We start from the raw sequence: 14,462 nt of genomic DNA, 5'->3' as shown, positions 1-14,462 counted from the left end.
CTCATTAACTATGCACATGGGCATAGCCTCCTAGAGCAAAACATAGCCCTTATTGTAGCCATCTCAAGACCAGAATCTAAATACAAGGTGTCCCAAAAATCTTGGTGCAGAAAGCTATTAGTGCTTAAAACTGCACTCATTCTTGGGGAACCTTATATAGCCATATCTGGGTAACTTGTATGTGACTCTTTTATGAGAACATTTTTCATTTTGGGCTGTTTATCAACTATCTCGTAGTGTCAAACTCGAATAGAAATGGCCCCCTGTAGGTGGCATATTGTCTTAGAAAACTACACATGGACGTTATCTATTTTGTTGTATTTTTGTTTGTTTTGTAATTATTTCCCAATTGAATTTTAATTTGGTTAGGGAGGTACCATGAGTATATACGTCTGATCTAGTCCATTGCTTAGTGTGGTTTAGGGGAAGGCAGACTTATTTTTAACCTCAATATAAGCCAAGCACCATTATGTGTTAGAAAGGAGCTGTGTGACATCCTGAAGCCAAATAAATAAGGAGAGATTTTTGTTTTAAGAATCAGCTATTTTAACTTAGCAGTGTTGCCATTCCCCAACTCTGGGAGCTGTTTGCAATCTCTGTTTTTTTGATTCATCCATTTAGAGATTAAAGCTTATCTAGTCCAGTCCCATCATTTTACATATAAGGAAACAGAGGCCAGAAAAGTAAAGTGACTTATTCAAAGATAATCCGTGGAGGTGGGATATTAGTGGATGGACCACCAGGAAGAACTTGGTTCAAGTAATTCAACACATCTACTGGCTGTGTGACTGGGTAAGTCTCTTAGCATTCTATTTGTTGTTCAGTTGTTTCATTTGTATCCAACTCTTCATAACCCCATTTGGGGTTTTCTTGGCAAAGATACTGGTTGATTTGTTGTTTCCTTCTCTAGCTCATTTTACAGATAAGGAAACTGAGACAAATAGAGGTTAAGTGACTTGAGTAGGATCACACAGTTAGTGTCTGAGGTACATTTGAACTCAGGTCTTCCCTGTGGTGATGCTGGTAGAATTGGGGAGGGGAGGCTTCCCTTATATCCTAATAGTTGGAGAAAAGACTTCCAATCCTGTAGCCTCATGGTATCAAACTCAGCAATGGGGTAATAATGAGTATACTCATGAGCTCATATTGACCTAGCTCATATCACATATTAACAATATCTATGTTTTACTGTATTTTTATTTGTTGTGTTAAATATTTCCTTATTACACTCTAATCTGGTTGTGGGGCCCTATGTGCTCGCTACCTCCCACTGCCATAGTTTCCATTTGTTGAATCTTGCTTTCTTCCATTCTGGACAGCAACAGGGGCGCCAGGACAAATGAATTTCTCCTGCTTTTCAGAACTCGTTCCAAGCCTCCCTCTAGCTTATCTCCTTTGGGAGGTTTTCTGAGACTCCTCCTTTCCATTTCTATCTTTTTACTGTTGCAATATTTTTATTCCTTGCAACTTTTTAACATTGCAGCAACCCAAAGCACGTAGTCTTCAAAGTCATGTAAATTTGTATCTATGAGATTTTTTTCTCTTTGTGTTTCTTATATATTTTTTTTATTTCTGTTTGTGCTGACTCCTCCATTAAACTGGGAGAACTCCAAGAGTCAGGATTGTATCTTCCGCATTCGTGTGGGTATATTGATGAACTGGCCTCCATGAGGCAGGACAGAGGCATTGCCTCTTCTCTATGCACTGAAGAGACAACCAATGGTATGAATCATGGTTCTTCGGCCCTTTGCTCTATCTTTGCTTCGGAAGGACCCTTCTCTGAGCTTCCCCTGGATCTAGACAGACATCAGACCTTGAACCTATAGATCTTGTCTGGCTACTCTTTCCCTTATTCTTGGTGGATCCCAGGGGGTCTGATACGCTTTCCTCTGGGGTGACATTCCATAAGGAAAAAGTATGTGAAGATGTTTTTCTTATTTATACTTCTCCTTCCAAAAAGTGACAACTCGAGTCTGTCCAGCCAACTCTAATCCTCTATCTCCAAAGATAAGATAGAGGGAAGGAGAAACTTTGCCCTCATCTTGTCCCTTAACTAAGAACCCATTTCCTTTGTATGTTTATTGAAGAATTCAATTTGATCAAAATATACAACAAAGCCTCCAAAGGTTTTACTAAATTCCTACTCTATGTCAGCTGGTGGGACACTTTTGCCTAAATTGCCATCTCCTTCTCCCCCTCCTGGAATGTCTTCCCTATCTAATTTTCCCCTTAGAGTCTTTCATTTTCTTTCAGATGCAGAGCAGGGGACAATCTTCTGTATGAAGTTAACTGCCAGTGTGAGTCTTCATAAACCACTTTGGATTAAACTTGTTGTTTGTTGTTTTCATTCAGTCGTGGCCTATTTGGGTTTTTTTGGGCAACGATACTGGAGTGGTTGACCGTTTCCTTTTTCAGCTCATTTTATAGATGAGGAAACGGAGATAGACAGAATGACATAACTTGTCCAGCGTCATACAACTAGTAAGTGTCTGCGACTAGATTTGAACTCATGAAGATGAGTCTTCCTGACTCCAGGTCTGGCGCTTTATCCACTGAGTCACTTTAGCTGCTCTATATTAAATATTAAACACACTCTCTCTCTGTGACTCTCTCTGTCTCTGTCTCTGTGTCTCTCTCTCTGTTTCTGTCTCTGTCTCTCTCTTTCCTCTCTCTCTGTCTCTCTGTCTTTCTCTGTCTCTCTCTCTTTGTCTCTCTCTCTCTCTTACTATTTCCATTAAAATGTAAAGTGCTTGCAAGAAGGGCTTGTTTTATTCTTTGTACTTGAATCCATAGTACTTAGTACATAGTACTGTTACACAGTAGGTACTTAATAAATGCTTATTGATTGAGATTGTCATGAAGGATGAAATTTGACCGGAGGAAAATCACATGTAGCCAGCTAAGTAAAAACAAGGTATTTTAATGATCAGTCAAGAGAATTAGCAGCTAGTTAGCACCATAGTGCATAGCGTGACAAACCTGGAGTCATGAAGACTCATCTTCCCCAGTTCAAATCTGGCCTCAGACACTTATTAGCTGTGTGACCCTAGGCAAGTCCCATAACTCTGTTTGCCTCAGTTTCCTTATCTATAAAAGGGTCTGGAGAAGGAAAAGGCAAACCACTCCAATATCTTTGCCAAGAAAACTCCAAAAAGGGTTACAATGTGTTAGACACAATTGAAAATGACTGAACAAACCAAGAATTACCTAATGGGGGAATTGGGGAAGGATCAAAGATTCAGAGCTGGAGGGGACCATCAAAATCAGCTTCCCCAAGCCCCTCATTTTACAAATGAGGAAACTGAGTTCCAGAGGAGCGAAGCAGTTTGTCCCAGGTCCCATGGGCAGTGGTACACAGACCTTGTTTAAAACAGGCAGGTTAGTTCACTATGACTTTGAGGGAGACAAAAACTCAGGTCTTTGAATCTGGGGTCTTTAGTATATGAGTAGATGAGCCAGACTCCAGGGATGGTCTGGGACGGGAACTCTGGCACTTCAAGATGGTTTAACAAGGCCAGGAGAATGAAAAGAAGGAACATGCTTTCCTCCTTTTTCTCCTCCAACAGGGTTAGGCTGGCGATAGAAAGGTAAAGAGGTGGCATTTCCTGCATCTTGTGGGGAATTCTGGGATTCAGCTAGACTCTATCAGTTATGACAAATTGAATCCATTCTTTCCTCCCCTGACTAGGGGAGACAACATGTTGCAGTGGAAACAAAGATGGATTTAAAGTTCAAATTCCAACTCTGCCACTTTTTTCCCATGTTACCCTGAGCAAGTCACTTACCCTTCTATTTGCCTCAGTTTCCTTCCCTGTAAAATGAGGGGTATCAAGGACAATGTTCCATTTTGAATGATAGGGTACCAGATTGGTAAGAAGCTGATTCTTACCAGAGCAAATACATACTTTCTCTGCCACCTGCAGTCATAGAATTCCCTGGGGGCAGTGAGAGGTCTAGTCGCCAGTGTGTGTTAGAGGCAAAGGGTAACCCAGATCATTGGGATTCTAACTCTAACCTGCTCTCCTTGCACTAACCTGCCTTGTTTCTTAGGATGAGCTGGAATTAAGAGAAGGGAAGGCAGGATGCTGGAGCAATGGCTTCTTTCCTCGTGCCATTTATTAGAGACAGGGATACGGACTGGATCTGAGACTTTATCGACATAGAGAACTTCCAGGTCAAGGAACTCCCTTTGCCAATGCAGGTTGGCACTTCCTTATAGCCTTAATAGATGGCTATGTTTTATAGAAAATAAAGTGCTGGACCTGAAATCAGCAAGGCATAAGTTAAAAACTCAGTCCCAGACACTTATGAGCTGTGTAACTCTGATCAAGTCATTTAACTCCTGTCTGCCTCAGTTTCCCCAACTGTGAAATGGGGACAATAATAACAGCACCTGCCTCTCAGGGTTGTTGTGAGGATCAGGTGAAATAATATCAGACAATAGAGTTAAGTGCTTAGCATAAACCCTGGTGCATTGTAGGAACTCAATGAATGCTTTTTTAAAAAAAGAGTTTCTTAGGGGCAGCTAGATAGCACAGTGCATAAAGTGTCAGACCTGGCATTGGGAGGACCTGAATTCAAATCTATCCTCAGATACTACTTATTTGTGTGACCCTGGGTAAATCACTTAACTCTGATTGCCTCGTCTTTGCTACTCTGCATTAGAATTGATACTAAGGGTGGGTGGCTCAGTGGATTGAGAGCCAGGTCCAGGGATGGGAGGTCCTGGGTTCAAGTCAGGCCTCAGACAGTTCCTAGCTATGTGATCCTAGGCAAGTCACTTGACTCCCATTGCCTAGCCTTTACCACTCACTCTTCTGCCTTGGAACCAATACACAGTATTGATTCCAAGACAGAAGGTAAGGGTTTAAAAAAGAATAGAAAAGAAATTTATCTAGAACACTAAGGTTTGGTGATTGATTTACCTATGGTGCCATAGCTAGTCCTTGTCAGAGGCAATACTTGAAGCCAGGTCTTCCCTGTTTTAAATGTAACTCCCTACTCATTATACTATGTTGCCTCTCATAATTTATTATAGAACATATTAATTCTTCTATTTTTAATTATTTTATTATTACTAATTATATTAATATAATTATGTTAATATACCTAAAATATTAATTATATTTATATATTATATAATATATCATTAGATTATATGTTATTATATACTGATATGTAACATATAAATAGAATATAGAAATATGTCATATAATTAACATCTAATAATTAATTTAATATCATTAAACCAATTTACTATTAGAATTTCCCTTACATTTTAGATTCATGAATTGTTAGAATGGGTAAGGAATTTAGACATCACCTAATCAAACCGGATCATTTTATAGATGAGGTCAATGAAACCAAGAGATGTAAAGCAATTTGTCCAAGGCCACACAGCAAATCTATAATAGAACCTACGGCTCTGGTTTGTAGCCCTGAGAATCCTGCTCTCCATAACATAGTGATAATTATTTTTGTGATTAATCAGATTGCATGAATTACAGGGAAGGCTCAAGGCTTCTTATGGACAATGATAATGGGGGCAAAATTTGCAGATGAGATATGGTTTTAAAGTGCTTTGCTTAGAATCGTAAGCAATATGAGTTGTCACTGTGGTTGTTATTCAGATCTCACCTAAGACAGATGCACAAACTTCATGTCTGTCTTAGCTTTGATCTAGGGTCTCATGGGCGCTGGGAATGAAGAACTTCGGAATGATAGAGGGAGATGTTGAGAAAGGTGGCCCATTCCCAAGCCCTGGGTCTTCCTTCAAGTTGAATGAAGACTTCTCCAAGCCCTCCAGATTCCACTGCTCTCTCCCTGTGCCGAATGCCTAGAACAGTCCCCATCTGCATCCCTCATCTGGACTCACAGTCAGTACAGCCATACGTACATCATCATTTAACTTCTTAATGTGTGTTCGTGTCGTTTTTCCAGTTAGTGTGTCAGCTCCATGAGAGAATGAGTTGCATCTGGTACTTAGTACCTGGTACATCATTTTGCATATAATGAGTACTTGTTCCATATTTGCTGAATTAAACTAAGCGGTGACTGAAAGGACCCAGCCACCATTCACCGGCAAGGATCCTTGACTGAACACCACCGGGTAAAGAGAAGGGAACACTCACCCAAACACACACAGAAGTGTTGGGTAATAGAGCAAGAGAGGAAGAAAGAAAGAGAGTTAGAAGGAGATGCAGGTTACCTCTTACTATTGTTCCTCTGTTTGGCTGGTGTTTTAGGGAGCTGTATCGGCTCTTTTAAAGCACCCTTCAGGTGAATGATCCTTTCCTGAATCACCTCTCGGATGTTCTTGATCCACTCCTGCTTAGTTTCAATACTGGAGGCCTAGTGGCATGGGAGAAAGAGGATAGGGGCTTTAGAAGTACAGGTAATAACCATAGCACTTTAAAATGTTTAAATCATTTTACAGGCATTATTCATTTTTGATCCCCATAAGAACCACTGGGTGCTAGATGCCATTATTATTCTGGTTTGACAAATAAGGAAAATGAGACTTATAGTAGTTAAATGACTTGCCCAAGGTAACAGCCATGGGGAGACATGAACCCAGGTCTCCCTGACTCCAAGCATTCCATCCACACTACCTTTTTTTTAACCCTGATCTTCCATCTTAGAATCAGTACTAAGTATTGATTCCAAGGCAGAAGAGTGGTAAGGGCTAGGCAATGGGAGTCAAGTGTCTTGCCTAGGATCACAGAGCTAGGAAATATCTGAAGCCAGATATGAACCCACCACCTCCTGTCTCTAGCCCTCAATCCACTGAGTTACCTAGCTGCCCTTATCATGCATGCTGCATTATGGCAGTACTCTATTTTTTAAAACCACCTTCCTTCCAAGTTCATTTAATCTGCCATTTATTCATGATGTGGAATGGTGCTTGGCACATAGGAAGCACATAATAATAATAACAATGGTAACAACTTATTTTTACTATAGCTATCATTTATATAATATTTGCTATGTGCTAAGCACTTTATAGTTAGTATCTAATTTTATTTTCTAACAATTCAGATGGGTAGGTGCCATTATTATTCCCATTTTACAGATGAGGAAACTGAGGCAGAGATTAAGCGATTTGTCTAGTGTCGCAGAATTAGTAAATGTCTGAGGCTAGATTTAATTCTCAGGTTTTCCTGACTCTAGTACCTACATTCAATTAAAATGTTAATAAATATTGGGGACTTCCCCAACCATTTCAATTCATTCTCTAAATATAGACATTAAGGTTTCATGTATATATCTTATTAGCAATTTAAATGCAGGGACCATGTCTATTCTATAGTAAGTCTCCCAGTACTCAATATGGATTTATAGAATGAATTCTAGGAAAGTTCGGGGGCCCATCTTATTTCTCTTTAAGGCTCCATATTGTTCCTACAGGACTCACTGTCTGAAATCATATATATATATATATATAAACACACTTCAATATCTATATATATGTATGTCTAAATATAGGTATACATATATATGAATAGATATATCTAAATATCGATATACATATATATCCATATACATGAAATAGCCTTACTGCCCATCAAGTGCCAACAATTCAGGGAACACCAGAGATACATCATCTTTTTCTTATTACTACAACTGCTTCACCTCTGCCTTTACCTTCTCACACTGACAACAGCTCCACCTCTGTAACCTTTTCCTTTGATTGGTGAGCTCTTTCCCAGAATAACCTCCATTTTGAGGAACTACCCACACAGTCATGCTTAATTCCAACCCAATGAGCCCCTGACTCTTTGGACAACTAAACTTCCTTTCCCCATGGGGATGCTTTTTCTCTACCTTGGCCCTTTCCAATTTTTCTTGACATGCTGGTTTTCTCAGAATGTAATCTCCTTGAGAATAGGTAGTCTTTCTTTTTGTTTGTATTTGTATTACTAGATTTCAACAGAATGCCAACCATATAGGAAATATTTAATAAATGCCCCAAATTGGGAATCAGGGATATTTTAGGGCCATTTTGGCAAACCTATGGCACTTGTGCCAGAGGGGGCACTCAGAGCCCTCTCTGTGGGCATACATACTGGTGCCCAAACACAGAGTTCAACAGAATTCATTACTAGAAAGCCAGAGGGATGTGGGGCCAGGTTGTTCCCCTCCCTCCTCCCATGTGTGCTTCAGGACTTTTCTCATATCACCTGCCCCTCTAAAAGTTTCACCATCACTGTTTTAGGGGTTAGACACTCTCTCTTTCCCTCCCCCACTTTCTTTGTCTCTCTGTCTCTGTGACAAACCTGAGAATATCATTCATTGTTGTTGTTGTTTTTTTGGAGGTAAGCCCTAATTTCAAGCACCTCTAGTCCATCTGTTTCAACTTCTACATCATACTAGTCTACCCATGTGAAGAATCAATCTGCATTCTTGTGTGAGTTTAGACCAAATTCATAATAATAATAACAAAATGGCTGATATTTACATAGTGCTTTAAGATTTGAAAAATGCTTTTCGTATATTTTCTCATTTAAACCTTACAACACTAAGATATTGTAAATATTACCATTCCCATTTTATAGATGAAGAAACTAAGGTTCAGAGAGGCTGATGATTTGGCCATGGTCACACACTTAATAAAAGTTGTTGTTCAGTCAGTTGAATTGTGCCCTATTCTTTTGTGATCCCATTTGGGATTTTCTTGTCAGAGATACTAGAGTAGTTTGCCATTTCCGTCTCTAACTCATTTTACAGATGAGGAAACTGAGGTCAAAAGGGTTAAGTGGTTGCTCAGGGTGAAGTGTCTGAGGCCAGATTTGAGGAAGACTCATTTTTCCTGACTCCAAAGCTGGTGTTCTATCCACTGTAGTACTTATCTGCTCAGTAAATGTTAGAGCTAGTATTTAAACCTAGATCTTCCTAACCCCAAGTCTAGCATCTATCCATCACATCATGTTGCCTTTGTTATTCTCTGATCATTTCTCAGCTTTGTGACCCTTAGTGGTCATAAGGCAGAACATGGCCAGAGTGTTATCAGTCTATGAAAATCAGTAGTACTGCCAGAGAAAGCACTTCTTCAGAAAGTGACTGTAGCTTTCCCTCTTAGAACCTCTCAGAGTTTTGCTATCTTTCCTCAATTTCCCTTCCAACACCCATATGAGACCACAACCCTCACTCAGAGCCAGGCCTAGGCAATCTTGGAGAAAGCCAGACTTCTTGTCTTTTAGCTCTGAACAATTACTGTCCCTATGCTCATGTTCAGGAAGAAAACAAAGAAGCAGAACTCACTTTCAATACAGTTTTGTTGTCCGAGGAAGGTGTGCGCCCGGACCACAAGGCAAATTTGCAGGGATCGCCTTCCACGTGCTCGGTCACACCCAGTTCTGAGGTCTGTAGACAGGAAAGGCCTGTGAGAGGCGGGGAAGGGGAGGGCAGTGGGGAAACTTAGGGCTGGGATGGGATGGGAAAGGCGACAAAGAGGAGAGGACCGGGGAGGGGGCTGCTGTCAATCAAATTTAAACAAATGGTACATTCTGTTCATCTATCCAGGATGAGAGGACAGAAACATTTGTTTAGAGTTAGGAAGGACCAAAGAAGAGTGGCAGAAGAAGTGGTCAACATAAAGAAAACTTTCTTGACTGTAAATATTGAAGAGGGAACATGAGGAGGGTTAAGGATTCTTCCTCTCTAGGAATCTTTCAAATTGAGATTTCATTTGCCTGAGATGCTTTAGGATTAAGGGTGGGAGAATAGATGCAATGACCTCTTCAAGGTCACTTCCAGCCCAAGGGCTCAATGAGAACAGGGAACTCCCTGTGGACCCCACCTACCAGTAGTTTGTTCTTGTAAACATATTTTGTGTGCCCTGAAGAGTCTTTGATTTCCTTGCTAAAGACCAAAGAGATCTCAAAGAGGAACAAATGTCGTTCCCGTCCCTTCCGGATCAGAGACTTGGGATCCCACACTTGGAAGGCATCCTGGAGAATCAGCTCCCCCTGGACATCTAGGTTCTCATCAAATCCTGAAAGACACACAGGCATTCCCATTCTTTTAGTGAGGTTCTCTTGATATATACACCCACACTTCTTAAGACTCACCTGTCCTAGGAAGCTCTTTTGGTTGATACCATTCAATTTTCATCATTCTGGTGACTTCTGATGGTAACATGAATATTGAGCTCTGTGATATAGGTACATTTTAAAAATCTTTTATCTTCTATCTTAGAATCAATACAAGGTATTGGTTCCAAGGCAGAAGAGTGGTAAGGACTAGGCAATGGGGGTTACACACCTAGGAAATGTCTGAGGTCAGATTTGAACCTAGGACCTCCTATCTCCAGACTTGGCTTTCAATCCAGTTGCTCCTAGTGACTTTTTAAAAAGCTACAGCACGTATGTAAAATATGTGCAGTGCTTGCTCTATCTTCCTCATTAGACTGATAGATCTCTAAAGGTAAGCACCTCCCATTTATACTGTATAGATCTTGTTAGGACATATCTGGTTCTCTCCCTCATTAGAATATAAGCTCCTCAATCCATGGTAGGAGATATTTTTGCCTGTCTTCCAATCTCCAGCACTTGGCACTGGGACTGGCACAGGGAGGGCTGGCTATTCGATAAATGTTTGTTGACTTCCTTCACGTCTCTGTTTCTTCTTACTCAGGGCTTGGAATGGATTGGATCTCACGTCAATGCCTAACTGAGTAGATGATTAGTCTAGATTCCAGTTTCCATGTTATCTTTTGTTCATGGAGGACATTTCTCTAGGATTTGTTCTTACTTCAATGGCTCCAATGTCAAGACATATTTAGCAATGTCATGAATGAATTGCTCAAAGTTCATGGGATATGACTTTGAAAAGGAAGAAAAGCAAAAGTGACAAGGATGTGTGGAAAGTCTGGAGGAAGGAGAGAGGGAAAATGCAAGAAGAAAGGAACAGGGTTGGAAGGCTGAGATAAGACTTCCAATTAGGCAACAAATGTCCAATCCAAAGATGAGTTTTTCAAAGTTCTTCTCTGCCCCCTTCCCCTTCTCTTTCCCCTTTCTCTTCCTCCCATCTTATCCTCTATGGGACCGAGTATCACCCAAGTTCCTCATGTTACAGGAAGCCCTGAGGTTTGATCAGTTCTTTCAGGGAAGAGAAAAGACAAGAAAGCACTATCTTCCAGAATGGTGGCATAAAACTTGAATAGAAATTAATCCTTCCTAAAAGTACAAGTTAAATGATCTCTGATGTATTTTCATTTATTTTGTTAAACACTTCCCAATTAATTACCTTTTAATCTGGCATGGTCACTCTTGGGAATTTTGTATGTGCTGGTTCTGAGCACGTGTATTTTCTTAAATCTCTACCTGCCAGGGCTGACTTAAACACTGAATTTTGTCTCTTTCAACATATCCCGCCTCTTCCCAATATGTTGCTTTTTGGCCCATGTGTTCTATAGTGTTCCAATCCCTTTACTAAAGCCAGAGCTCTATAAGCCAAAAATATATAGTTCCTGTGGCTCACTGAACCTTTGTAGAGTTCGGAGAATTCTTCCAGCTTACTTAACCTAGCAGTAAAGGTACAGGCCTAAAGAATGTGTTAGGGTGAGAGAAAAAAAAATCTACATATATTGCAAAGGCAAATGAATGCAAATTCACGTAAATCAGAAATTCAATTTTTGCATCAGAACTCAAGCACTTTTGGTAATAAATAGACTGACTTGCCCTGAATATATTTAATAGCAGAGTCGAGACCCTTGTACCTTGAATGACTTTAGCATGGCTCTGTGTAGAGGCTGGAGGCTGAACAAAATGACCTAGAGGACTTCCTGTCAGTCTGAACACCTCAATACTCTTCATCGTTAATAGTGATCTAGGACTTCATTGTCATCTTCTCCCTCTGTCTGCTCTGTCTCTGTCTCTGGTTTGGTATTGGCATTATGTTATCCTTCTCCACCCCGCCTCCCACCTACCACCACCACCCTATACACATGCATGCCCCTCTGTGCCCAGGAAATAGAGAAGACTGATAGGTGGGCATGCTAGGGATGGCTACCTTCCAACATGCTGACATGCATGGCATCGTTAGCTTTCTTTGGAACACTGAGCATGACTTCCAGGCCATCCTTGAGTTCCCCTTTCCCTTCTTCACAGCAAGTTAAAAGTTCCTAAGGAAGAATTTGAGGCATAATTAAGACCCGTTCCCATAGTTCCCAACATTGGCTTCCTCGAGGCAAAGATCACCTCCACCTTGTATCATATGTATCCCCAGGGCAACAGACAAGTTTGAGATGTGACCCAGGATTATCCAACCATTCAGTTTTTCCAGACCAAACAACCTCAATGTTACCTAACCCAACCTAAGCAGAATTCTGGATTGGAAAAAGAATGGAATCGTTTCAGTTCAGCTCAGAAGCCCTGGATTTGTGACCTGGCTCTGCCTTTTGCCAGCTGAGACATTTGGGGAAAATCACCTAACCCTCCTGTGCCTCAGTTTCCTCACCTGCAAAATGGGGATAAAAATAACTGCACTTCATATTCCACAGCATTTCTGTGAGGCTCAAATGAGCTCATGTAAACAAAGGAACCACTCTTATTAACTCAGGACTGGTGGCTACTGGGAAGGATTAGATGCATGTCCCTTCAACTGAATTACACACAAATGAAAGGCGATTAATTTCTATCATTTTGAGGCAATAGCCCAGGTGCTCTTGGCTTTTACACAGTTCCTACCAATTTATCAAATTGTGTAATGTCCTGTGAGTTTTTCCTGACTACCAAGTGTAGTCGGGACATGACAAAAGTATAATAGGGCGAGAAAATGTCCAGGGGTGAGGGTGAGAGGTGGAGGTGATGTAGTCCTGTGGAAGGGGATAGCTCCTGCCCAAGGGATCTGTTGCTGACATCCAGGCAAAGGAAAGGACTTCCATCTCCTAAGGAGACTTTTCTTATTCTCATTAGTTTGGATTTCTTTTGAATATTCACATAAAAGCACATGTAGTCTCTTCCTATAGAAGGTAAGAGGTAAGATCATTAAAGATTATTTGTTGTTGTTCAGTTGTTTCAGCTGTCTGACTCCTCATGACCCCATTTAGGGTTTTCTTGGCAAAGATACTGGGATAGTTTGCCATTTTCTTCTCCAGCTCATTTTACAGATAAGGACATTAAAGAAAACAGGGTTAAGTGACTTGACCAGGGTCATACATCTGGTAAGTGTCTGAGGCCAGATTTGGACTCAGGAAGATTAGTCTTCCTAATTCTAGGCCTAGAACTCTATCCACTGTACCACTTAGATGCTCATAAATAATAATAGCTAACCTATATTTAGCATTTCAAGGTTTACACAGAATTGTACAAATCTTATATCATATAATCTCATTATTATAAAGTTATAATGAATTTTTTTTCAGAGGCATGACTCTGTGTCTTATTTCCCTACTTTGGAGAGAAGCCCCCAAGAGGCAAGCCCAAATCTCTTCTATTAATATGGGAGATCTCAAGAGATAGGGATTATAAATATAGAATTCCATAGAATTACAGAATGGCAGAGTGGAAAGCAACGTTGGAGGTCATGATTCAGTCTTCTAATTTTACAGATCAGGAAACTGAGGCAGAGAGGTAAAGAGTATACAGATAGATGGGATCAGGAACCAGGTCTCCTGTTTTCTGGTCCCATGCTCTTTCTATTAGTAATTATATATATTATATATAAGTGGTTCTTATCTTCCTCCTACCAGAGCAGAGGCTCCCTGAAAGTGACTGATGACTATCAACTTACCTCCTTTTACCTTTTACCTCCTTCCATAGTCATAGGATAGGGATTGACACACGAATATATACATATATACATACACAAATACACAGTACTTTAGCATTTGTAAAGACTTTTACATATTTTTCCTGATTTGATCTTTACCATCCTCCCATGAGGTACATAGTATTTCTCTTCCCATTTCATGGATGAGAAAACTAAGGCTCGGAAATTTAACTGATTTGTCAACTCTTACATCAGCAATAAATGTCAGAGATGAGACTGGAAGAGGTGGGTTTAGACTCAGATCTCCCTCCCCTTTTAATAAGAAGGCTCTTTGGATCAATAGGTGGCAAAAGTCAAACGAAGTTATGACTTTTAACCTCTGAAATGCTTCAGTAATTTTCTCAATTATCCCTAGTCTTCACAACCCCCCAAATTCATCACCAGGAAAACAAGTCTTATTCTTTTTGACAAGTTTCCATCATCAGACAAGGCACCCAGGTGAGCTTTTCCAAATTTGTAAGAAGAGTTTGAAATTTGGAGATAAGTAACAAAGTCTCAGCTTTGTCCTCTTCTCCACATATACTTAGGTAGCTAGGATCATGGATTTGGAGTTGGGAAAGACCTCAGAAATCATCTGGTCCAATGCCATCATTTTATACATGAGGAAACTTAGGCCTCACTAAATAATTTTGCTCAAGATTACATAGTAAGAGGTAGAGCTAGAGTTCGAATCCAGGCCTTCTGCCTTC

General features: G+C 40.4%; 1 protein-coding gene across 9 annotated transcripts in view; it reads right to left on the bottom strand.

The window, feature by feature from the left end:
• The window catches only part of KALRN (kalirin RhoGEF kinase), a 1,009,634-nt gene that overhangs the window by 309,004 nt on the left and 686,168 nt on the right, over positions 1–14,462 (bottom strand). For all 9 annotated transcript variants that reach the window (XM_056793564.1, XM_056793558.1, XM_056793562.1 and 6 more), the window contains 4 exons: positions 12,013–12,124; positions 9,804–9,994; positions 9,262–9,363; positions 6,209–6,351 (listed from right to left, as the gene is read on the bottom strand). In XM_056793564.1, the coding sequence (XP_056649542.1) occupies positions 6,209–6,351; positions 9,262–9,363; positions 9,804–9,994; positions 12,013–12,124 (548 nt within the window). The remainder of the gene's footprint in view (positions 1–6,208; positions 6,352–9,261; positions 9,364–9,803; positions 9,995–12,012; positions 12,125–14,462) is intronic.

The sequence above is a fragment of the Monodelphis domestica genome, chromosome 4, assembly GCF_027887165.1.
Source record: "Monodelphis domestica isolate mMonDom1 chromosome 4, mMonDom1.pri, whole genome shotgun sequence".
NCBI lineage: Eukaryota > Metazoa > Chordata > Mammalia > Didelphimorphia > Didelphidae > Monodelphis > Monodelphis domestica.
The sequence above is the reverse complement of the archived record's forward strand: the minus strand, read 5'-3'. Positions and strand labels throughout refer to the sequence as shown.